At 35.8% G+C, this 26,090-nt stretch overlaps 2 protein-coding genes across 3 annotated transcripts in view; one reads left to right on the forward strand and one right to left on the reverse strand.

Moving 5' to 3' along the window:
- The window catches only part of LOC119077603 (tyrosine-protein phosphatase non-receptor type 9), a 42,619-nt gene extending 33,347 nt beyond the window's left edge, over positions 1–9,272 (forward strand). The window contains exons 4-10 of one of the 2 annotated variants that reach the window (XM_037184817.1): positions 2,987–3,027; positions 3,375–3,542; positions 3,612–3,962; positions 4,033–4,193; positions 4,263–4,492; positions 4,644–4,851; positions 4,916–5,328. In XM_037184817.1, coding sequence (XP_037040712.1) covers positions 2,987–3,027; positions 3,375–3,542; positions 3,612–3,962; positions 4,033–4,193; positions 4,263–4,492; positions 4,644–4,851; positions 4,916–5,142 — 1,386 coding nt within the window. In that variant the 3' untranslated portion in view covers positions 5,143–5,328. Of the gene's footprint in view, positions 1–2,986; positions 3,028–3,374; positions 3,543–3,611; positions 3,963–4,032; positions 4,194–4,262; positions 4,493–4,643; positions 4,852–4,915 lie in introns of both variants that reach the window. The other variant, XM_037184816.1, reaches the window with a different exon arrangement.
- Positions 9,273–17,831: 8,559 nt separating this feature from the next.
- LOC119077606 (sorting nexin-27) lies at positions 17,832–25,529 on the reverse strand. Its single transcript, XM_037184820.1, has 7 exons — positions 25,172–25,529; positions 20,203–20,305; positions 19,568–20,132; positions 19,337–19,497; positions 19,080–19,269; positions 18,107–18,285; positions 17,832–18,025 (listed from the first exon to the last, which is right to left on the reverse strand). Exons 1-7 carry the CDS (start codon positions 25,375–25,377, stop codon positions 17,957–17,959), a joined length of 1,473 nt encoding a protein of 490 aa, XP_037040715.1. The 5' UTR covers positions 25,378–25,529; the 3' UTR covers positions 17,832–17,956.
- Between the last annotated feature and the right edge of the window lie 561 nt (positions 25,530–26,090).

The following is a 26,090-nucleotide window of genomic DNA, read 5'->3' on the forward strand; positions in this document are numbered from 1 at the left end:
TAGAAGAGGTGATAAAAAGGAAATGGAAATAGGTCGACATTTTGGATCAACAATAAGTTCAGAATGTTTGTTCACAAAATATACAGAGTTGCAATGCGAGATCCTAGATATTCCGTCTATTCACAAGTTACGTGGCACAACATCAATTAAAAGTTTTTAAAAGTCTTTTGAATGGAGAATGTTGAACGAACTGTGTATACCCAGCTAAAAAGCCAAGGGTGGGAATCGATTCTCAGAAGTGAATGTGGGAAGATAAGGTGGAAATACTTTTTAATGAAATTTTCGTGGAATTATTATATGAGAATAAATTAATTGAAAATAAGAATTCTTTACGGAGTTCCGTGGGAGTTAGATAAAAGCTTAATATTATTAAGCTTTGTGATTAAAACAAAACACGTTTTAAGTGCATTTTAAAAGGAATATTTTCCACGAAATCATTTTAACTGAAAATTCTGAATATTATAACTAAGTGTACCATTTCGTTTCCCACTCATCCTGGCAACAGGACCATATATAGCCTTATATTTGGCTATGCTTGTTTACCACCTCCTCTCACTGCTGCAATTTGGCCAAACATTTTGATAGCTGTGTGGAAAATATGTGGGTGGAAACATTGTCAGAGGGATTTCAGGGTTCACAAAGTATAATCAACAGTCGGAACGAAAAATTAATGCGAAAATTGAAAAACGTTTCGCAATCAAACTTAAATAACACTGTCAGTTGATCGTCGTTGTATGACTGGCCGATTTCGTGTGTGTGTGTGTGCCTGCGTAATGTTTAAGGACCGTCGAATATGTAGGGGCTGCATGTGCGGAATCTGTTTCTTAATTACACGCTCGGTCGCCGTTGATGATGATGTGATATTTGTAGCTTTTTCTTGTTTGAATTTCTGTCGACATTGAGTCACAATCGAATTGATGACCAGTTGATTATGTGTGGTAAGCTAATACCGATGCCAGTTTCGGTTTTTCCAAATTAGTTTCCGAACAGGCATTTCGATTCTGCTGTTTTCGTGTGCCGCATTTGACGGGCAATTGAGTCAGTCTATTTGATACACGACACCTGAATTTTCCATTGGATTCAATTTGTCCTTATTCTTGAAAGATGATTTTCCTAATTTGTTCTCTGGTTTGTTAACGACTTCTCGGATGAAATGTTTGACTTGTTGACGCAATGTTTCTGATAATTTGGGAACGTAAGTGACGGAACAATATTTAGGTGCGGCGACGGAGTTTTTGATGTCATTCCTTGGGACCGACGTGGCCAGTTGGAAAACTTTCATAATTTCTTCAGTAAGTGGAAAGTTGTTCTTCAATAGAATTTCCTTTAGCTTCGCTAGATTCTGTGTATGGAGCGGGTGTGGCTGTATTCTTATTACAAATGCCAATGTGATTGATTTAGCTCAATTAGAATTTATAAGAATGCTAAGTCGACTACTTTAACATGTACACTGTTTCAATATTCGGTGAATCGCCCAACGAATCTGCGGTGAATCACCCGACAAACCTCAGGTGAATCGCCCGACAAATCTTTGGTGATTCGATGAATTTCCGGTGAATCACCGATAAACATCCGATGAATCACCGATGAACATCCGGTGAATCACCGATGAACATCCGGTGAATCGCCGATGAACATCCGTTGAATCGCCGATGAACATCCGGTGAATCGCCGATGAACATTCGGTGAATCGCCGATGAACATTCGGTGAATCGCCGATGAACATCCGGTGAATCGCCGATGAACATCCGGTGAATCGCCGATGAACATCCGGTGAATCGCCGATGAACATCCGGTGAATCGCCGATGAACATTCGGTGAATCGCCGATGAACATCCGGTGAATCGCCGATGAACATTCGGTGAATCGCCGATGAACATCCGGTGAATCGCCGATGAACATCCGGTGAATCGCCGATGAACATCCGGTGAATCGCCGATGAACATCCGATGATTCGAATATAACTCGACGACAAATCGTATACGTTTTGGTCTGGTTTATACATCGAGTGGTAGTAAAAATCGGACCGAAAATGTATGGACATAGTGTCAATTCTTCCCTTCACACAAAAACAATGGCACTACGACTACGTCCATACATTTTCTGTCAAATTTTTAATTTCGATCGATGTTAAAAACAAAAATCCAAACCCCAGAACACGAGCGAAACAACAACAAATTCCTGCATCTTTTATTCTATGCTCAGCTCATTGTATTTGCTCTCAAGGCAATAATAATCGATGTTATAGGTAGTTGGTTTGATTATTTACCACTAGAGGTACGTGCATTTTCGAATAATAAACACCAGACTCTGGTGACCAGAGCCTATTTTCAGAAATGCAATTCCTAAAACTTCCATAAAATTCCTGAACAAATTAACAAATTCCTAAGGTACCGCAATTTAGTTTTGAGGCACCTCCATAATAACAATTTGATCCTAACTATATTAACGCATCGAAACTCATCGTATACTGTGCCAAACAAAGCCCATCAAAAACATAGTATCGGTTGCACAAAGTACAATTTAAGAGGGTTATACTGTATATGTATGGTAAAGCGTTTTAATACGACCGATTTCGAATGCAAGCATTACCGAAAATAATCGCCACTCGGCTGACAAAAACAACCCCTCAATCACTTAATCCATTTTATGTACACCACGGGGATGTTTAGCCGTATAAAACGAATACATATGCACAGAGGACATTCTGCGTTTATAATATGCACGAATTGTACGTTATATACATGTATGGATTGCGTATACAGTCTTCCATTTATTGATTATTTTTGGCCATTGTTGTTTACAAAATTCGGTGCTTCGTTTCTATTGCGAATTGGAATACACACAGTTCGTTCTGCCAACCAGAAAAAAGTACTGACGTTTTTTTTTTTGTGCGTTTGCAATCGTTCTTAAACTTATGTACACAAAAATGTGAATTATCTACTTCGTTGAGCTATACTAATCAATCGTTCTCTTTCATTTTCAGGGAGGTTATCCAGCTAGACTTAAAAAAGTGTTGATCGTGAGGTGAGTGCAATTCACATTATTTGCATCATTTGACACAGATTTCCATTTCTTATATTCATCTTCGCCGTGTTTGGCAGATGTTTGATATTTCGAAGGAAGAAAATTCGAATAACAAGTCGCATACATGCTGACCGAATTTGTACAGTGTTGGTATCGTTGTTCGATACAAATTCTATGATTCGGGCTGTTCATAAACAAGTTATATGATGGCTTGCAATGAAAATGAAGTAATGGAAGTGTGTCGTTAACATAAATTGTTTGATGGTGCTAGACCGAGTGCTATGGACTCGTTAAATTTCCATTCGATGCAGACGAATTTATTTGACACAATAAAATACCAATTTCAGTTCGCCATTATGGTTTAAGGCACCGTTCAAAATATTACGGCTATTTGTACGTGAAAAGCTGCGTGAACGCGTCTTCACCGTGTCTGTGCCTCAACTCAGCCTACACGTCCCACGTGAATCGTTACCAATCCATCTTGGTGGTTCACTGAAGATTAATCATTCCACATGGTAACTACCTTCAGCCGACATTACCGACCTCTGAGCAGTAAACTTAACCGAAATCCAATTTTTCTTCAGGTTGGCTCATTGTCACAAATCGATGACGAATCGTGAGGACGAATTATTAGCCAACATTGGGCAACCAGCCGGACCGCAGGTGTCAAACGATTATGTTTGCGAGGCAACCAATCAGCAACAGTTAAATAATCACCAGGATGGTAACCAGTTGAGCGAATTTTATTCGGAAAATCCACCAAGCAGCGCCTCGTCCGGCTTTAGTGACGATGACAGTTTGGCCGGTGCTGAAGGTGATCCGAAAACAATCGAACAAATTGTAGATATGGTTCGTTCGCGAGGACGACAGGGTTTGGTGCAGGAATATGCTGAAATTCGAGCAAGGGCACCGGAAGGAACATTTACGAATGCTAGGTGGGTTGGCTGTCACTTTACCACAAATTATGTTTTGTTTGATTTTTGACGATTCGTGTTTTGCCGGCAGGATAAGAGTTAATTTAGCTAAAAATCGGTACACAGATGTCCTATGTTACGACCATAGTAGAGTGATTCTATCGCAAATGGACGACGAACCGACATCTGACTACATAAATGCCAACTTTGTGGACGGCTATAAGCAAAGGAATGCTTACATTTCGACACAAGGTAGGTGCATCATCATCGGATCGATTGGTTTACAATCAAAATAATAATTTTGTTGTTGTTGCATTGCAGGTCCATTGCCGAAAACAACACCTGACTTCTGGCGCATGGTTTGGGAACAACACTGTTTGGTGATAGTCATGACGACAAGAGTATTGGAACGGGGACGCACCAAATGCGGACAGTATTGGGAGACCGATGAGGGTGGTGAATGGGAACACGGCAGTTTTCGGGTACGGACAATCAGTGTTGAATCGAATGAAGAGTACACCGTTTCAACGCTTGAGCTTACAAATTCAAAGGTAAGATCCGTTCTTCCGTGATAAATTGTGTCTGAAACGAGACTCTGGCTTCTTAAAATTACTCGAACAGCTGTTATGCCCCATGACCGTTCGCTCGGACGACCTGACCATTTAGATTTTCGATTGAAATCAAATTTTCAAAATATTTTAGACTGACGAATCACGAATCGTATCCCATTGGCAATTTACTAGTTGGCCCGATTACGGCGTGCCATCGTCTGCAATGGCAATGCTGAACTTTCTGCAACGTGTCCGAGAACAACAAGCCAAAATGGTCAAGGACATGGATGATACATGGGCTGGTCATGGCCGAGGACCACCAATAATCGTTCATTGCAGTGCTGGAATAGGTAGAACTGGTAAGAAGATCGCCTCCCATTCAAGACCCGATTCAAATTTGTGCTAACATTCGCTCATGAACAGGAACATTCATCACATTAGACATTTGTATATCTCGACTGGAAGATGTCGGTACGGCCGATATTCGTGGCACGGTGGAAAAGATTCGCTCGCAACGTGCATATTCCATCCAGATGCCCGATCAGTATGTCTTCTGTCATTTAGCGTTCATCGAGTACGCATTATCCAGGGGTATGCTACAATCGGCGGATCTAAGTGGCTTTGACGAGCGCGAAGAAGACTCCGAATAGAAACAATTTTTTCTCACCCGAAATTCCGAGCGAATTAACACACAATTTTGGTTCGAACACAGACGATGATGGAAAGTGACTGTAACGCAGAAAAGATAAGAATTTTGTTACTCTTGAGGGGTCAGTGATAAAGTGTTGTGGGTGTGATACATATGGGCACCAGATGGACGGAAGTGTTTGTACATTTAATGAGCATGAGAGAGGAGAAGAAAAAAAAACCGTGGCCTAATGCAACATACCGGTGCACTGCTAACACGTCAATGAAAGTGGAATTTTGAAATGAAAAAAACTAATTTTAAGTGGACGAAAGTGCAGGCAAACCACAGAAAACCATCAAGACGATGACAATGTAAATTTCGAATTTTCGCAATTTTTTCGGGCTGTTTATCACACATTTGACCATCACGACATGTAATACACCTTCCAGATGTATCCTATTCTAGTGTTTTGTAAACTTTTATTTTTTTGAGTAATTTTTTTCATTCGATTTACCAAAATAAAATCCGAGAAAATTTAGTCAATTGATTGCAATTCGATTTGGCTCAGCAAACGATGTCAACGAAGGTGACGAATCTCGAAAGGACACACTTTTCTCGTTTTAGAGACTAACGTCGCATGATCATAGTCGGTGTTCACTTATTTGTTCGCTTTTTTGGTGAATATATTGCTTCATTGAATCAAACGTGCACGAATGGGCATTACAGACCGAAAGTGCTTCGGCTGCTAAATCATTCAATATGACCGCAATTTCTGTGGGCTGAATGATTTTGCCCCTTGACACGGGCATGGGCCTTAACTCCTAGTTCGCCGAATTTTTTGCAGAAAACTTGTTCAGGGCTCAGAGCTGATGACGCATTCACTTGGAAGGGCTGACATTTGGGGTTTACCAAAATGTCAGGATTTCGCCCGTTTCAAGGGAATGCGGTAATGTCCTAAAATATCAAGAGTGCATTCAAATTCCATTAAAACTTCCGTGTCCGGAAATTACAATTATCGAGAATTATAATTGAGTGGAAAGTGATATTCATGTGGAATCCCCGGTGAATTGTGGAAGCCATGAATTGCAAGTCCCGGAGAATATCAGTCCTCTTCTCATTATCGAGGAATTAAAGTTTACGGGAAATTAGGATCAGCAATGGTGATTCAACATTACAATGGCTTTTTGACAAGGACAAGATTTGCGAAATTATTTTCGTGAATTTCCGCAAGTTTTCTCAATTTTCAGAGAATTTTCGCGAGTTTTCTTTAATTCGAAAAAATCGAGAAAATTCAAGACCTGATGCTATCGAACCTGGACGTTTATTACTTTAAACCTTAGGTCCGGTGGCGGCTCTTATTCCTGTTCAAAATATATGGTTTTCAAGAAATGAAAAAAAATTCTCTCCGTCGAATGTGAACGATATCCAATCGTTACTTTGTCAGCCTTTAGTTCTGTGACCGAAAAATTGAATAAAAAAAAAATTGTTCAGCAAATCGTTTTAAAATTAATTAATTTTACTAACAAAACAACAACCAAACTTAATGTAACAACAAACAACACACAATTTTCTACACTATCGATGTAAGTAGAAAGAAAATATTTGCTGTAGTAGAGCCGCTCGTATAGAAATTTTAATAAAAAAACAAAACAAAACAAAACGGAAAATGTAAAAAAAATCTTTTCTTTTCACATTTAAAAAAACAAACGACGAAAACAAAATGTTGTAGGCGGCTCGGCCATGGACATCAGAAGATTTTAAGCAAACAAATATTAATAGATCGAAGTAGTTTTTCTCTAGGTTCTAGAAAGACCATGATTTTACACGTTTGAATTGATCACGAAGGCAGTGGCAGCTTAATTTCTAGTGGCGCCTCCATCGACTTTTGTGGACGTTTTGTCTACTAAAACATTTTATATGGAACAAATCCATTGAACCGTTCAAATTTTACTGTCAACTGCCTTTGTGGGTGTCTTAATCTGTTCTTTCAGTACCAAGATTTTTTTTAAATATTAAAACAGAAAATTTAAAAAAAATCGCGCGACAATTGTGCTAGTCTCTTTATACCACAAACACTACGTATACCGAAAAAGTAATGAAATCGATTGTCCTTCTTTGATAGAATTTATATTCATAAAATAGTGTAAAACGTCTTAGCAGTCATTCATCATATGAATCAAGAAACTTTAAAAAAAATGTACAAAATTTGACCATTGACATTTCGGTGTAAACTCCCACATCTTTATCACGAAGATATGTATTTTCGTAATTCCGCTCTTTGAACTACAAATAGCTCAAGTTTGGTTCGAAATTTCATGAGGTCAATAACCTGCATACACCACACCGAATTTACCATCCAATTTCTATTGACTTTAATCGATTTCTCATTCGTAAATATTATGAAGAGAACAACGTTTTGATTAACAATTCCAACAAATCCTCATTAAAACAACACTTTTTCTGTATTATTTTCCGCTGCAGCTGGCGCTCTACAGGAAATTTTCATACAATGAGAGTGCATTGGTGTGAAGTAATGAATCGGTTGGAATGAAAGTAAACCGGTAAACGAAAGAATGGGCAGTGTCGTGTGCACCAACTCACACTCATCGGGAACAGTAAAATAAACTTTACATGCTACATGCGCCGGAAATTGCACTTTTCATGTGCACTGCCTCAGCATGAAAAATCAATTACATAACTTGGATTAAAAGTGAAAAGTCTCGTTTTAATGTGTTTATTGACCTCGGCTACGCCTCGGATCAACACAATTCACACACATCCTCTACCTCGTACTCTACTTTTCATCGTTTTATCATGTAAAATACTATTACAGAAGAAGGGATAAAAAGTTGAAAACTCATGTTTTCGTGTGAATTTTATATGAATCGAGACGAAACCGAGGCTTGTTAATGACTACTGCATGCTAAGAGAGTCGAATGAAGTCAATGATTTACGAAAAGTACGATTTTCGGTGTGTGTGGCATGTAAAATCCATTACATATTTTCGAATGCTTACTGACCTCGCCTTCGCCTCGGATCAACACAATTCGCACTTTTCAGCTCATTATATCTTGTTCTATAAATGACTATTAAAAGCAGCCCAATACACACTCGGTGTGCTTCTTCACTCGGGCTGTGTTGAAATTTATTATAATTTTCGGGAAGATTTTTTAATTGTAAAAATGTCTGATTCTAGTTAGATTAACAATTTTACCGTAATTCGTTCTTCGATATAAAAAGCTTCAAAAATGTAGAATGTAAAAATTGTTCCAAAAAAGGCTAATTTAAGAAAGGAACGAAAGGAGAGTTTTTTAATTCTCATTTTGATTAGTTGTTCCGGATGAGATAAATAATTTTATGATGAACTTGTAAGAATAATAACACTGTCCAGCAAGCGGGTTGTCTTAATTGCGTGTAAAAAGAAATGAAGAAAAATATTTTTACAAAAAATCGAAAAGCAAAAGTGAAACAAGAAAAGTGAAATCATTTAGAAGCGTAAACTGGGTATTATTTATTTATACATAATGTACTATTATTAATAAATTAAAATTTAGAATCAATTGTAATTTTGTTATGAAAATGTAATATTTAACATTGTCCTTAGGGAAACTTGTACTGTAAAAATAAAAATTTAAAAAAAGAAACAAAAAATGGGAAAATGTTTTAGAATTTTTGTCAATTTTAAGTACCTTCTTCCGATAAAAAAAGAAATGAAAGCGTTATTTACACGACGAGTGATCAATAGTTTTTGTGGGAGTTTTGTTGATCCAAGGCGAAGCCGAGGTCTATAATTACACCGAGTTTTGTAATGGATTTTACATGCTGTGGGCGTCGACAGTTCAGGAAATTGATTTTTTCATTTTTTAGCACTACTTTCTACGCTCCTAGCATGTAAAATCCATTATATAACTCTAGATAAACGTAAAAAGTCTCGTTATAGTGTTCTTATTAACATCGGCTTCGCCTCGAATCAACAAAACTCACACTAAAAATCGACTTTTCATCTTGCTATCGCTAGTGTAAACATATTCTTTTGACATCAAAACAAAATATAATTTTCATTTCGTTTTTCGTCTTTCAATTGATTGTACAAAATAAATGAGAGAAAATTGTAAATCAAATTTCTTTTTAAGATCGTCCTATATCCAACAAGAAGAAAACTCTAGATAATTCATTTAGAAATGGTGTAAAGTCCACGTAAAGTAAAAAGAAAATTATTTTAAGGAAGAGATTTAATTAAATCAGAAATTTAAACCGTACAACTGAACGAAAATTAAACGAATGTTTACCATCCTAATAAAGAAAATTTAAAATTGATTTCATTGTAAATTACTATACTTCAACACATGATGAGTGTATAAAATGAAATAAAATTTAAAAAAATATGGAAAATTGAATTTTTTTTATAACCAATTCCATTGTGCGAAGAAATTGTTGATAATGTTGTTCGTATACAAGGTCCTGGTAAACATGAACATCGATGGAAATCTCGTAATTTTAAAATGACACCTATTAATATTAAAAAAATCTGGAATTTCCAACTGATAGGTCAACAAGACCAACTGATGTACCTTCTTTAGACCTAATTTTTATTCAGTGCCGAATTCTTCAACAATACTCTTTTAGGCCCCTTCGCAATATTACATTACGTCCCTATGGTAAAATTGTCTCCAAGGAATATGAAGCCAAGGAATATAATAACCTGAGTGGTGGTAGCGGATCTTCAATTTAACCAACTACAGATCACAATACCATTCATTCTAAATGAACGGGCACTTGACGATAGATAATAAATAGAAAATTTCGTTGTAGAGTTACTTTGCTGTAAACATTTAACAGATACTTGTTGTGGGTCTGGTATGGCAAGTTTGGTATCGTTTTAAAGCCACTGCATGCTGATATTGCTGATCAGGCATTATTGTTTTGTTGCAAGAAGGGTCTACATATACAGGTAGATGAGGAGATAGAGGAGTCCAAGTTTCGCTGAGGATGGTGAAAATAAACTTTTTCAAATATTGCGCAATTCAAATATATTTTGTAAAAATATCCACTAATATCGCCATTCAAAGATAAACTCGCTAAACTCTCTTCGTCTTGGGGATAACACTATTCAAAAATGTCGAATTTTCAACTTTAGCTGGTCGTAGCTACGTGGCCAGGTTGTCGAAGGAAGCCATTTTAACACGAATTAGCTTAGAATTAGTCACTCAATCAATTGCGATAACAATAAGTATTCAAATTGACTCGTGAGTCCCGGACGACCATGTGTACCGGTTCTCCGAAACGGCTGGATCCGCAAACTGACCGTGGCTCTTTATAGTACTCGAGTTTTGTTCAACCCACCGTGAAACGAAGCAAAAGCAAATTTTTTGATACAAATATTTGTTAGCCGTGTCATCAACTAAATGGTAAAGCGAAATTAAGTGCCAGTTCAACTTTTACTTAGTTGTACCCCACGCCATCGAAAGGCAATTGTCAACTCTTTTTTTCCTCTGTGAACAAATAACTATTTCGTATGTGCAGTGTGATTGTCCTTATTTTCTCCACTCAGAATACCTTCACAAAATGACATTTTGTTGATGAAAATTTCGATCTTCTCCAAAGTGGCTACAAGTGGTCCCATCGAGTCAACTAATTTTGCAATTGGATAAAAATGCCGTGAAAATTGCCGCTGGTGTTCGTTTAGGTTCCCAATTATGCAGACGAGTGTGAGTGTATCTTAAGTAATATGGTTGAATAGGACGGTGTGCATGATCTGTCATTCAATGCATTCCGTTCTACAAAGAGAAATATCAACAGTCGTTTGGGAACAGAAATTGGAAAGTGCATGGCCTGTTTTTCGGTGGTATAGAATCCTTTGGGAAATCTGTGATAGACTTTTTTAACCAATTTAAGCTTGATAAGACCGAGCTTAAAAATGTGCATATTTACAGTTGAAAAACTTATTTTTTTTGTTGTTGTTTGACGACGATTTTCTATTGTTAAATTCGATTTGTTTTTAGTTTAAGAAAGAATGTCTTAAGTGATAGATGGATACGCTGTGAGCAACCTTTGTTACAAGGGCAGCACCTTTATTATTTAAATAAATGTTTTCTTCTTGCAACATCCAGGTATTTCTAGATTCTGGCGGCAAGATTTCGCTTGTTGGCAGACTGTGTCAAAGCTATACCAAATATGTTGACATTGTTGGATTGGAGAAACAATTATGAGAAATATGTGGACATGGACCATTGATACGCAACCCTTAAGAAAAATCAATGAGAAAGTCGCAGGACTAATATAAAATACAAAGGCACACGGTTGAAGTGTATCTTTTTTTTTGAGGATTTGTTTTTATTTTGAAGATTTTTTTCTATGTTCAATCATATACAATGTTAATGTTAATCATTTTCTGACATACATTTTCAGAAATAGATTTTTTTAAATATTTTTGTTTGTTTGTTTTAAATGAAATTTACATTTCACGATAAATTAAATAGATTTTTTTGTTTTTAAACTTTGAATGTTCCTGTTTACTTCTTCTGAGTTTTGACTTAATTTAGATAATTTCATGCTGATAATTATTTAGATTTTTTTTGTTTTTTTTTTCTTGTTTAGATTTAATAATAATAATTTTTTGTTTAAATTTAATTTCATTATAAATGGACACAAACATCACAAGAATTATTTTATAAACAACTTTTTTTTTAAATGTTTTTAAATAGTTTTTGCTATTGGATTTCTTTTATTTTCAGATTTTTTTTAGTTGTTTTCGTTTCAAAACATTCAAATTTTTCATAATAATTTTCTTAAAGATGATTTCCCAATTTTTAGAATATTAATCGTGTAACAAGTGTAAAATTGTTTCTTTTGATTTGGTTTATCATTTCACCAAAATTTACAAATTCACCAAATTCAATGCATAACAGAAAAGATACAAGGAATTCAAATTAGAATCAAAATACAAGATCTGGCGAGCTAAAACAAACAGAAATATTGCAAGTAACACTTTGTCTACATAACCATCTGTTGGTTTAAAGCTCACAACAAGTCAGGCTTACTTTAAACTTTACCTCGCCTGAAAATACCAGAACCTGTTTCCATTGGAGCTATGATAAAGACCCACAGCACTTAGTGACATATTTCTGACCGAGACATCCTTTAAGTCATGATTTCATGGTGAAAAATAGATTTGAAGAATGTCTAATATCGAGAATCATTTTACTAAATTTCACCAAATTCCTTTTTACTAAATTAAGGTGAGATTTATTTAACTCTGGTGTCGGCTAAAAAATATGTCAGTAAGTCCTATACTATAGGACCTATAGGTCTTTTGACCTAATCTGAATTGACCTGATTTAGAAGAACGTTTCGGGTATTTTGCCCCTTGACCATACAAGTTTGCATTAAAACAGGTTGAGGTTAGGTCCAGTAATTTTTTTTAAAATAAAATTACCTCAGCTGAAGTTTAAAACTTGTTTGTGACTGCAGTTGGCCTATTCCCAACTTGTATAACTAAATTGCTATAAATTGTCCATAAAGGATATTCGTGATTTACTTCAAATTCTTGACAGAGAGGGGGTCGGCACTTCTCCAATACCTAGAACATGGCGTGTCCTACTTTGCCAAGGACCTTTCTGTTGGGAACGTCTTTTATGGATGAACTCTAACATCCACGGGGATACACATGACTTATCACAGGGACAATCAATGTAAATGGTACTTTGAAGGTCGGTGAACTAACAAGAAGCCACTTTCATCATTTGTCCTACTAAAAACGTGAGTGAAAATGAAACTTCAATTTCCGTCTCGTCTTTACCCGTTTAAGATAGTGACAATTTTTGTGTTGACAATTTTTGTGCTGGTACTTTTGAATGTCCTGACATTTCTAGGGAATTTTCCGTTTTGAAACAGTTCCAGATTCTGCCTAAAAATCGCATGAAACGAAAACAGAGTTATAGCTCATAACTGGGCAGGTTTCCTCAGTCTAAACTTGAACAATACAATGTGTTTGTGAACCTGACCACAAATGATAAATACTTAAAGGCCAACACACACTAGCATCTAGTGACAGTTGGGAATGTGATATTTCTATTGTTAAAACCGGCTGATTTAAACAATAGAAATATCGTATTCCCGATGACACTAGATGCTAATGTGTGTTGGCCTTAACCTGAGTTAAATTTGAATGTTTTTCAATCCTTACAATCTTATCAAATAAGGTCAATTCTATTTCAGATTTTACATAAATTCAGACCAGACCTACTTCGAGCCTTTGATTCACAGTAAAATCAAAACAATTTTTTTATAACAAAAAAAAAGATCACATTGTTGCCTAAATAAAAAGTACGGACGAAAAAGAACTGATTCGGATCTGGACATTACGTTTTAATTGGTACACACGTAAATGAATTGATGACTCTCTTTAAATGATACCCCATTCCAAACCATGCCAAGACTGAAGGTAATGCAAATCTTCAGTATATCACAAAAATACTCGTAACCCAAGTTTCGGGTGAATTTACGTGCAGAGTCGTATTTCATTTGGCTAACGATTTCTATAGAATACATAAATGTGGGAATAGTATTTTTCGTACCAAGTCAGGAAATGACGATTTTTTCAGCACCAGTCCTAAGTTTTCCTTACGAGCGAAGCGAGTAAGGAAAATTAGGAAGTGTGCTGAAAAAATCGTCATTTCCTGTCGAGGTACGAACAATCGTATAGTCATAGAAAAATTCATGTAATTCTTTTCCCGCAATCGTAAAGAAATGAAGTTTTTCCCGCACGATATATAGTTCGGGAAAAACTGACATTACTTAATGAAAAATCATGGCAAAATAGGTCGTATTTCAATTGTCGGATGCACAAAAGTATTTGAACAACTTTCAACACTACCAAAATTCTACTGGCATCGTAAATGTTACAATGAGTGGACCTATTTTTGAGAATTTAATTCTTAAAATCTCCATAAAATTCTTTTAAAAAAATATTTAAAATTCTTGAGTTTTTAAGATCTAAATTCCCAAAAATTGGCCCAGTGCTGCTATCGAATTCAGCCGAAAATTGGGTTCCGTGTTGCTTTGTGGATTTGCATTACCTTGAGTGGTTTATATACTTTGATCCCGCGCGATACACGCATCCAACGAGAATATCATCAGAATTTACGTCCGGTTTCCGGTTTGGTATTTCGTTACGGAAGCGTTGTCTTCATCTAAAATCTCTGAATAATAAAATTCGATTTCTCAATCACTGTTTCGTATGTTAACTGAGCGAAAGGATTTTCGTTATGTACGTCGACGCTTCGGACCTCGAAGGGCTTATGATTGGTAATATTTATAAAATTCTTCAGAACTTTTAAGAATTTTTAGGATTTTATGATATATTTTAAAGAATTCTTAAAAGAATGTAATTCTAAAAATTCCTTAAAATTTTAAATTTTTGATTTTTTTAAAAGAATTTTTAAAAATTTTATAAGAATCTAATTCTTAAAATCTCTTAAAATTCTTAAAAGTTCCTGAAAATTCTTTTAAATTTTCAATTTTTTTTTAAGAGGCAACGATGCTTTGCTAAAAAGCATATATTTTCTGTGAAAACTAAGCAGTTTATGACAATTTCGTGAAACAGCTGACTTTTCTCAGAGCTAATCAAACGACTACAAACTAAACTCATTTTTGTTTAAGAGCAATGGTCCCTTTGCAAATTTGTAGCCTACATTTAGGCGGAAAAATATCCATTTTTTGATGATTTATAAAAACTAAAATCTTTTCATACAGTTTGTTCAAAAATGAAATGCACAGTTTTTAGTATTTCGAGACAGTTCAAAATTGCAATCTGTCAGATAGTAAAGGATGCGTTTAATTACCCGGCGCATTAAAAGATTTGAAATTTGAATGATTTTTTCCACAGCTACATATTTTTGCATGTTAAGTTTCTTAAATTTTTTGAAAATAGCATTTTAATAGTAGGAAACTTAGATTTCGTCAGAAGAATTTGCGAACGGAAAAATGTAAATTTATTTTTAGTCTGAGTATTGTTCTACATCTATAATTTCTCTTAGATCGTGTCTTTATTCAAAGAAGGCGATGGTGTTGTACATCGGCTAACTGTTCAACTTCAATTAGCAGCAAAAAATCATCACGGAAAAAAATTCAATTATTCGAAGCAAATTTAATGTTGAAAATTTGGTTCGAATATTTAAATATTCGTCACAAATATTTCAAATATTTATGAGAAATAAATTCAAAATTATTTGTGACAAATATTTTAAATCATTTGTCTCAATTTTTTTGAAATATTTATGACAAATAATTTTGAATTTATTTCTAATAAATAATTTAAATATTTGTTGCAAATTTATAAAATATGTGTCACAAATAATTTAAATATTTGTCACAATAAATTTGGAATTTATTTGTCACAAATATTTAAAATATTTATAACAAATAATTTAAAATTATTTTATATTTTATATATTTGTCACAAATAAATTGCGAATTTATTTGTTACAAATATTTACATATTTGTGCCAAATATTTATATATTAGTAGAAAATAATTGTTGACTAATTTTTTTCCCTGATGCTTATTCGTGTTTCCAATATCGTAATTTATCCAAGTGCTGATAAAACTTCTTGTAAAAAATTTGCTAAATGTATGAAGCAGACGGTCTTTCTACAGATTTGAGTATTCAAAGACCATCGATTTGTTTGAAAAGAAACACGATCTAAGAGAAATCATAGATGTAGAACAATACTCAGACTCAAAATAAATTTACATTTTTCCGTCCGCGAATTCTTCCTACGAAATCTAAGTTTCCTACTATTAAAATGCTATTTGCAAAAAATTTAAGAAACTTAACATGCAAAAATATGTAGCTGTGGAAAAAATCATTCAAATTTCAAATCTTTTAATGCGCCGGGTAATTAAACGCATCCTTTACTATCTGACAGATTGCAATTTTGAAATATCTCGAAATACTAAAAACTGTGCATTTCATTTTTGAACAAACTGTAAAATCATAAGAATGTAATTTTGGTGGATTTCGTTCTTTTTTCGTTTTATTTGTTCCACACGTATTCCACCACAAAGAAGTAGCGTTTGTCTTTACGTTTCTTCAATTCCACACGTACGTGTGGGTGAAACTACGCTTCTTTTGTTGACAATATGTAGAACGATGTGAAACGATTAAAACTGTAGAGTGCTAACCAATTGCAAACTTAAATTGAGTTGAGTTTACTTATAAAGGGAAAATTGGTTCGTGAGTCTTAGCTTTACCCACTTTTATTGGAGAAACCCTTGCAAAAATGTGTAATTTACATATTTTGCAAAGGTTTCTCCAAGTGAGATAAGTTATCAACCACAAACCAATTTTTTTAAGAAACACATTCTTGCATGCTTTATTGGTTTTACTTTTTCAAAAAAAATATTTTAGTTCAGAGAAATCATTAAAAAAAGGAATATTTTTGCGCACAAATGTAGGCTAGAAATTTGCCAAGGGGTGAGGTTTCTTAAAGCTATCATATTCGTGGTCGTTACTGACGTCGTACATTTTTCAAAACGGATTCTGATGAAAAGATATCATCAAAAGTGAAATGAAGGCTACAATTTTAGCTAAGCTTCGGTGCCTCCTAATATTCCTAAAAAAATCTTAAAATTCTCAAACTCAAAATATTAGGACCGTTTTACAGATTTCCGAGAATTTTATGAAATTCTTAAAAATTCTTTAAAAACAACCAAAAATTGCTAAATATTAGAAATTTGTCAAAGTTAAAGAATTTAATTCTTAAAAAATCTTGAGAACTTTAAGAATTTTTAGGAACTTCTCGGAATTTGAGAATTAAAATTCCGAATAATTCAAACGCAGCCTCGAAGATATCATTTATGTAATTACAGTGTACAATAGTCGAACTTGAACCGAATCAGCACAAAATCTTTGAACTGAAAGATTCACTAATTTAGTATGGCCATCTAACAAAATTGTAATAATTTTTTTTCTTTTTTCACTTAATTCTAAGACAAAGGAAAAAACAAAATTAGCAGAGAACATTGCAGATCACTTGATTTGTTGTGATGATAAATTAAATGATTAAATTTTTTCATGCGAATATCATACCATATATTGTAAAGGGGTTCATAAACCTAAATGTGTTATAACATTTAAAAAATAGTAATGAACGCGCAATGTGTAATGTTAAACAAGTAAACTGATAAAGCGTGTACGATTTTGGTGTTGCTTTTCGAGCGATTATTTTTGATATTTAAATAGGTTTCGTCGTACTAAATGCGTTAGTCGATTGAAAACGAAATGTCCTCACAATTCACAATATTTTCAAACAACGACGGACATTACATTTTGGAAAATTATTACAACATTTTCTGCTAATCAAATACGAAAAACGGCGGGTGGCTGAGCGACTAAATGTTTTTTTTGTTGTGTTTTTTGTGTATGTGTGGCGGTTCGAGTGTCTGTGGATTAAATAAATGCGTCGACAATTTTCATTACACTACACAATATACTAAATTACTCTTTGCTTAATCTAAAAAAGAAAACTTTTTTTGTTTTTGTTTGGAATGCTAACATTTCGATTCGATAAGTTCAAGCGGTATTTGTATAATTCACTAATCGATTGCTTATAAATTTGTGATTTTTTTTTTTAAAGAAAAACGTTCATTCAGCTTAGCCCGTTCGTTTTTGTATTTCTAAGCACAAACAAAAAGAAAGGAAGAAAAATCCATAAATTCACTTAACAAATATCAGTGGTGGTTTGCCTACGATTATGATGATCGATTCTTCACATAATTATGCTCGAACAAAGAGAAATTTCCTTTGTTTAGGTACAGCGTAGAAACACATCGCGCTAATCACCGGAGTCGTTCCATTTTCTCTCTTCCATTATTCTATCGAAACAATCAGCTAGATATGAATGCTGGTCGGGTGAAAATGAAAAAAAAACAAACAAAAATTATTCGTCGCACTCATCCCAATAAATTCACTTGCAGGCACTTACATATGGCGTGTAAACTTTAACCCATCTGGATGGTTTATCGTTGCGACTATATTGAAAACAGAATGCCATCGATTCTTCATCACTTTCCCACTCGGTGATTGTGTCCCATGTCAATTCAACGGTTTGAGCTTCGAGATTTCCGTCCTCACGGCATGCGTGCAATCGAAAACTTTTCATTCCTGAAATGGCGAAGAAGTTGGTGTTAATAACCAGCGTCGAATCGACGAGTCAATATGAAGAATTAATTTTGAATGTTAAGACATTGGTGACCTTCCACAGACAGAGTGAGAACCAGTTCCACTTAGGATAGATTTGATTTGTTCGTTTAGAGACCTCACTAACAGCTTTTTACAGCCGCAGTCTGGACCACAGACCTAACGTGACTTCCGAACCACGCATCGAAGTATGCAAATACTATACCAGGAAAGTTATGTGCTTCATTGATATCTCGCCTAAATGTAGGCTGGGATCATTGTGGTTGAAGGATAGTACATAACCAATGTAACCACGTACGGCCAGCGTCTTCAACAGCGCTCCAACGACTTCAAGATGCCGGAAGCTTCGTCTAACGGGTGAGATACAGATATACAGCCACAATGAGCGAACAATCAGCTGTTGTCTCCCGTCACGACTTCCAAGCTAATTGAAGTGTGTAAGGACTACATCTTATGCCTTATGGGTCCGAGCAGTCACATATGTTTGGCCTGATTTCCCGGACACTCTGGGGTCAAAGGACGTGAAAGGTCGGATGAGCTAGCTAAGGCAGATTAGATTCTGCAGAAATGGTAGACGGACCCAAGCTGTACGGAATGAGTTAAGGAAAGGTATTCGGGATGCTGGTAGACTTTGTTTATAAGACTTTCCGAAGCTACGCTTGATTTCAATGATGACTGGGAGGGAGAGAAAGGATCACCAGATCAGAACTGATCGTCCCACCCTGATACAGTATAGTTTCACTCAATTGCACACTTACCAACAGCTGGTATGACATGACCCTCCTTGCGACTATCACATCCACAATGGGGAAACACCACATCGCCGTAACCCGGTAATGTTCGGGCTAATGTCAGATACTCTGATGCTTTCTTTGCGTCCTGTAATGCTTTCAGTTCGTACAGTCTTCCATCTGCTCGGATATTGCCACGGTTTACTTCATCCACGGACTAATTCGGTGTTTCGTTTCGATTAAGTGATCAAGAGCAACTGACGAATGGTCGGTGAATGGCTTACCTGATAAAATATAAATTTCGCTGCTTGTTCACCGGATGGCAACGTTAATTCACGGTCAATGGAGAACAGCCACCGTCGAACACATAGACAAGTACTCGATGCGGTACTGTAATTTTGCACGTACAATTGATGGGGTATTTCATCTGGTTGCAGTTTTCTCTCTGAAAATTGAAACGGAATTTGAGTTAGACTGATGAGTGAACAAAGGACCCCCAATGACACACTACTCACCGAAGTTATACTCCACTATTTCAAATAAATAAAAATATTGCTGAGTGTACGAGGTTAAGTTGGCTCGTTGCACTATAAGATCCCAAACGGCTTGAGCTTTGGCAGATTTTCGTACAGAAACCGTTACCACTTCGTGGTCCGGCAACATGACTTTAATATCAACAGGTGACGATGACACATCATCTTCGGAATCGGTCAAAAACTCTTGTACAGCATCACTTTCGGCTATTACCCGAACCGCACAAACTTTTTCCAAATATTGTTCCAGGCCGCGTCGTCTAGCATCCAATTGCTGTTCGGACAGTTGAAATGGCCATTTGCCGGGAAATTTCGGAAAATTGAATCCATTGAATTCCCGCTTCAGCAGCATATGTAAATTGGAAAATTCTCTATAGCGACGTGAACACAACTGACGACCGGCCATGTGAATGTTGAATGTCACAAAGCGTTCGCCTTTCCGATTGATGACATTGTAATCGGGTATGCTAATGGGTAGAGAACGTTTTTCCGAATAGTCAATGTATGAATATGCACCATCTTCCTGAGGTTCGAGCTTCTCGGCCTCCTAGAATTAACACAATTTTTATGGGATTTAAAATGGACGAACAAATCGCTGATATTGACCACCAATTTACCTGCTGTGTTACTGAGATTACGGTTAATGTGAGACAGTCTCCTCCAGATTTGATTAGGTCAACTACTTGCTTGTGTGTGGACCCTTCGACATTTATATTGTTTCTGTGAATAAAAATTGAAGAAAAAAGGTAAGAAAGACTTTAAATGGGCACGCTGGAGTTCAGTCAAAGGTGGGTGCTAGCGGTCACTTCTAGAATTTTCCAGCATTTCCTTTTCTTCTTTTCTTTCGAATCCAGTTTTCAGTTACCTTAGATTACCACCTCACCCGTAACGAATCACTGAAAAGCTTAGTCAACACATTTTCCGTTTCGTTCATCTCGAATCTGATAATATGCAGAACATACGGCTTATATCATAAGCGAATAAGCAAAGCAAATAAATCATCCAAATCAAATACCATAATTTGTGTACAGAAAATTTATCACGCAAAGAATAACACTCATGAATCCTTATCACATTTGAACACCCAACGTTTTTGTGTTGAATTGATACAATACAGTAAGTTCCGCACCGCGGTAATACACATTCAGTTTGATAACATTCTTTGAAAATTGGAAATTTTATTGTACACAAATCTATATCTCGCGTAACATTGTGTATACACTTCAGTCGTTTATATGACATGACCTTTTCCTTATCAATGTAATTCGAAATGGAGATGTTTTGTGCCGAATTCGATGTTAAATTTGAAGTCAATAGATCTAGTCTTCGCTAAATGGGATTTGGAGGGATTTCTGTGAAAGTGAACCTGGCTCCGTCGGCGGCATTTTTAACCATGGTCTGTTTATATGTCCAAACAGCCATTGGCCTGAATAGACTACAACCGCAGACGTTTAATTTTTGTATTCGCTTATTAGCTAGTGATGAAAACACTAGTTTTTCGACCAAATTTACGGCCGTTTTATTTAATGTAAACGTAGGTATGGGAGGTCATTGGACAGCTACTACCTAGGAGAACGTTCGAACGAAAAACCGAACGTTTTATGAATCAACCGAAAGCTTGCAGCAATAGTTGCTGCATAAAAAATATTTTTTGATCAAATCAGTGCCCGGAATTATTCGCGGAGATGGTCTGACTCTCAAATTCACACTTCAAATGTCCATTTATCGTGATGACACTATCCATGCATGCGTGGTGTCATATCAAAGCTGAGATCAGTAACGATTAGGCAAAATAGTTCTTTGATGTTGTCATTGCGTTTCGGATGCAGAGGAACCGCTAGAAGTTCAATCAAATAGTCAAGTTCTTGCCAATTATTTGAGCTGCTCAGTGTTTTCAGTGTGAATGAATTTGAAACCCAATAAGACCTTCTTTGCCCGAAAGTACATGTAATTACCTTTCTACTGACAACCCGCACAACCTTGTAGTTTCATGCATTTAGAGAAATTTCCATAAGAAAAGGTTTCCATTAGCGACACAACAGTCGAATTTTTTTGGAAAGTGGTTTTAGCTTCTAGTGACCAATATATTTCTAGGAACAAATAAAAGTGTTCACTGGAAATTGCGTCCGATTTCGGAAGACTGTTTTTCAAAAAAATCAGATCCGAGAAATTGAGCCCCCATGCCCGCATTTGCAACAATTATAACTGCCGTATATTTGGTACAAAAATTAGCCTATTTTGGACGTTTGAATCAGCGAATATAAAAATTCAACGAGTTCGGTTTCAGAGACACTTCGCTATGAAAACCCCACCGTTAAAAACAGCTGCGATAGAGCCAGGCTTATTTTTAAAAAAATCCCTCTTTTATGGAGATGGATAATACACCCGCTCACGTCTACCGAAAAGTATTCGTATCACAGCAGGAACGTCATTTCAATTCCAACAAACCAAGCAAGATTTTTTCCCTACATCAACTAACAATCTCAACTCATAGACATCGAATCATCTTGGGACCACATCAAAAAAACAAGGTTCATAAAATGCACAAGTGTATCGAGGTCGTTTCAGCTTTACGACCATGAATGCGATAACCTAATAGCGAATAGCAATCAATTGCACTTTATTCAGATTATTCGTTGGCGTGTATATGCACAAACAACCACCAAATGAAATTATATCCATGGCATCTCTTCAATATCCAACAAAACCAATTTACGTTGACAATGCATCAATTATCTTTGATATCATTTTCAAAATGTCCTCTAGCATCAACATTCTCACATTACGCTGCTGGAGCAGAGAATGCACTAATATGCATGAGACGGAGAGACGTAACCAAGATTACGAAAATAATGTGGAATGGGAGGTTATTAACATACGAGGCAAATTTTAATCAGAAATCCTTCAAAGTGGGCATTTAGCTACAAAATTTGTCTTTGTGTGCAGATTCCTTCTTACTCGTTGACTTTAACAATATTTGCACAGCAATTTATCAATATTGACAAAGACGATTGAATAAACTCTACTAAAACTCTGTCGTAACATCATACTCGACATGTATGAAAACTTTGCATATAAACATTCTTTGTGTTCATATACCTGGCAGGGCGTGTGTAGAAGATGAGAAATCTTTGAACCGTTTTTCTCTCAAGATTTTCTTTCTTGAAACGAAATAGAAAAAAATCACGTGAAAATTGCCTGCTTGGCACAAAATACAATTTGATTTGGATCAGCTTAATTAACATCATTTGAGCTACGATACCGATAGAACGTTATATTTTTGTTACATACATTGTGCGAATGTATATTGCGATTTTCCTTTGGTTCGGAAAACTCTCGTAACACTTATGCCTATTAATATAACCAATCAACAATACATGAAAAGAATTATTGACAAGACGTTATATTCTGATGTGTCTGATCACTTCATAAACGAATGACTAATGAGTTGAAGATGTCTTGATGAATTATTGCGACGGAAAAGTTTGCAAATAGTTTATTAGCAACAGAAATGTCTAATTGATTACGCATTTAATAGGTAATGGGTGGTCGAAGTAAGTCGGAAGCTATTTGACACTGACAAAAAAGGATTGAGAATTTCACCTGTCACAGGAAACTTTGTCTCCGGGTAATTTACATTATCTGTCGCAGCTGTGTATTTTGCATGTGGCGCTGACTGCCGCGGTTTAGAATGTACTGACAAAAAAAGAGCTAAAAATCGTACATGTAACAGGTAAGTTTGTCTCCAGATAATGTACATTATCTGCCACAGCTGTATTTTTACTATGAGGCCTGATAGCTATGGCGAGTTTTGTAGACAAAATTTACCTGCTCATGGTAAGATTTTCAACTCTTTTTTGTCAGTGTGCCTCCTATTTTCGGAATTTGGGAGGCCTAATTTAAGAAGGATTTTAGGAGTTTTTTGATTGGTGATGCTTGATTTAAGGGTATTTTAGGAGATTCTTGCTTGGTTTAGGAAATGTTTTAATTAATGTTTCGAGTATGGAACTCTGAATAACAATTGTAATCGAGAGAGAACTTCAAAATGAAATGCAAATATGTGAAAAAGAAAGGAAGACCCCTGCCCTGCAGGTGAGATTTGAACTTGTTGTGATAACATCAATTACTTGGATATGTTTTAAAAAATTGGAATTTGAAATTGGAACTTAAAGGCGTCTGAACAACCTCCGCTATCAATATTTTTCAACGGGCGGAAACGGATTTTTTCCACAGCTTTTCCCGCTCTATCCATACCCGGAAGTTTTGGTTGTCCTTCAACATAACTCAACGGTTCGCTCATGGTAAATTTTCAGGATCCGTCTAACAGCGGACGCCTGAGTTTCTATGGTGGACGAAAAAAACTTGCTGGAGACGATGGAGCGTGAAAAACTACGGAACAGATTCGTTATTAGCGAAGAACGCCGTAGAATATGCGTTTGAAAATGGAGACCTCCGCCAATTGCAATAGTTTTGTATGACCAGTTACCTCCGATCAAATTTTTAACACTTTGAGGCAATAGTGGAAGGATCAATCTAATGCCTGAAACTGATTCTTTCTTGAAACTAGAGTTTTCAGTCTTAAAAATCGTAACGCAACAGACCGTTATTGGCGAAATCTGCCCTTAGAGCTCCATTTTATCAGTTAGCAGGATTTTTGAATTTTTTTGGATATAAAGGAGTTTTAAGAGATGTGACAGCCCTGCAGCTATTATAGAATACCTGGATGTGATTACAACATTCGTTTCGAAATTAGGTAATGAAATGGAGTCCAAGAAAAACGATTAGATGACTGGTCATGGATGAGTATTTGGATCATTCAATCGAAATCAAGAGTCAATGTCAATCACTCGACCTAGAGAGCTGCTTTGATTTTTTTTCGGACATTGGACTATTTTAAGAGACCAACGAGCAAGTAACGATTTACATGAAAAATTTGGAATTTGCATCTCTTTACGCAAAGAAACGAACAAACAAACAGACCAATGTTTATTTTCAGATAAATAAAATCAATACAAAGCAATTTGGTGCGGCACTTCGGTCTGCCAACATATTAATTAATGTCCGCGTAATTTACATCATAAAAGGCATTTTCTTTATGAATATTTTGAAAGTCGTAAATGAGCTACAAATGCAAAGAACGTTTTCTGTTGTTCTATACCTACAGTATGTGCTATTGTGCTATACATAACATGTTAGAGTGAGTAAGTAAATATACACCACCAGCCAAAATTAATTGTACATTGTACAACAAGAAGCGAGAAAATTGACGCAAGAAAAATGAACAAATCGGAAAACTGGCTAACATAATTGTTATTACGATAAAACAAGAAATTGCTCCCACAGGCATTTCAACAACACTGGCACCATTGATGTAACATTGTTATAAAACTGGAAATGGTATTGTGATACCAAATCTTACAAGTCACAAACAAGATTGCATGAATGATTCACATACACACAATAAAAACGAATTTACAAGGAAAAAATCGATCGATTCATTGTGTCATCATTGAACATACGTTGGTAGGAAGAAATTGTGCTGATGGAATTGTACGTGTATCAAAATAAAGTTACTCGGTCACTTACACTTCGAGTATTCGGTCCCCTTTCTTGATTCCAGCCTTTTCCGCAGCGCCATTATCTAAAACAGCACTAACATGTTGAAGTGGTGCATACAATTCTCCGTTTATGCTTCGCAATTGTCCACCTTCCGACACTTGACCACGTACATTAAAACCGAATCCGGTTTCCGTTTTGTAAATCGTTACAACGCGCGGCCCGAAGCTCTGCATTTCACGTATTTTATTCACTGGACTGTTCTTAAATTTCACTGTTTGTGGAAGCTTATTGTACAACACATTATTCCCATATCCAATTATTCATGTATCGCCATTAGACTTGTCAACTGTATGATGGAGCAATGCAGATAGATGGCTCTAGATGTGAAAGAAGTGAACATTTCTTTTGACATAATTTTTCACTTCTGCTCGCCCCTTTTTTTTGGTTTTGCTTTTGTTATCATTATTGTTGTGCTGAGTTTTCACACTTAACCGTCAGATGGAGGCATGATTAGGAAAGCGTAAAAATGACTTCAAATTACAGCGGCCTTTTATACTCTTGATAAATAATGAGAAGGAGTCATGAGCTGGATCCATGGAGATTTAGAAAAGTGACAATGTTCAAGTTTCTGTCTTCTATTAGACACAATCAGAAAGCAGTCGCAGTCGCAGTGATCAAAGTCCTAAGAAATTGGTCATGTTTTAATTACTACAAATCATCCATACTATTGATCAAAATCGATTTAAATCAACTGGTCAAACTGACACTGACACTTGTCAAAAATTATTGACTTTCTGCTGAATATTCTTTCGTGCATCAAACACGGAGAATATGGTCTGATGCTTTGACATTGTTTAACACTGATTATGACACTGACACTGATTATGTACTGTTTTAAATTAGTATGTGTCATTTGTATGGAGATGCTAATCCAAACGAAACCATC

This window comes from Bradysia coprophila, unplaced genomic scaffold (assembly GCF_014529535.1).
Source record: "Bradysia coprophila strain Holo2 unplaced genomic scaffold, BU_Bcop_v1 contig_24, whole genome shotgun sequence".
Lineage (NCBI taxonomy): Eukaryota > Metazoa > Arthropoda > Insecta > Diptera > Sciaridae > Bradysia > Bradysia coprophila.

Excerpts from the sequence above, each read along its gene's own strand:
- LOC119077606 (XM_037184820.1), bottom strand. The coding sequence starts at position 25,377 with ATGCAGAGCTTCGGGCCGCGCGTTGTAACGATTTACAAAACGGAAACC. Across the intron at positions 20,133-20,202 it reads TAATCTCAGTAACACAGCAG|GAGGCCGAGAAGCTCGAACC; the intron begins GTAAATTGGTGG and ends TGTTAATTCTAG. Across the intron at positions 18,026-18,106 it reads TTAAAGTTTACACGCCATAT|CATTCATATCTAGCTGATTG; the intron begins GTAAGTGCCTGC and ends TCACCCGACCAG.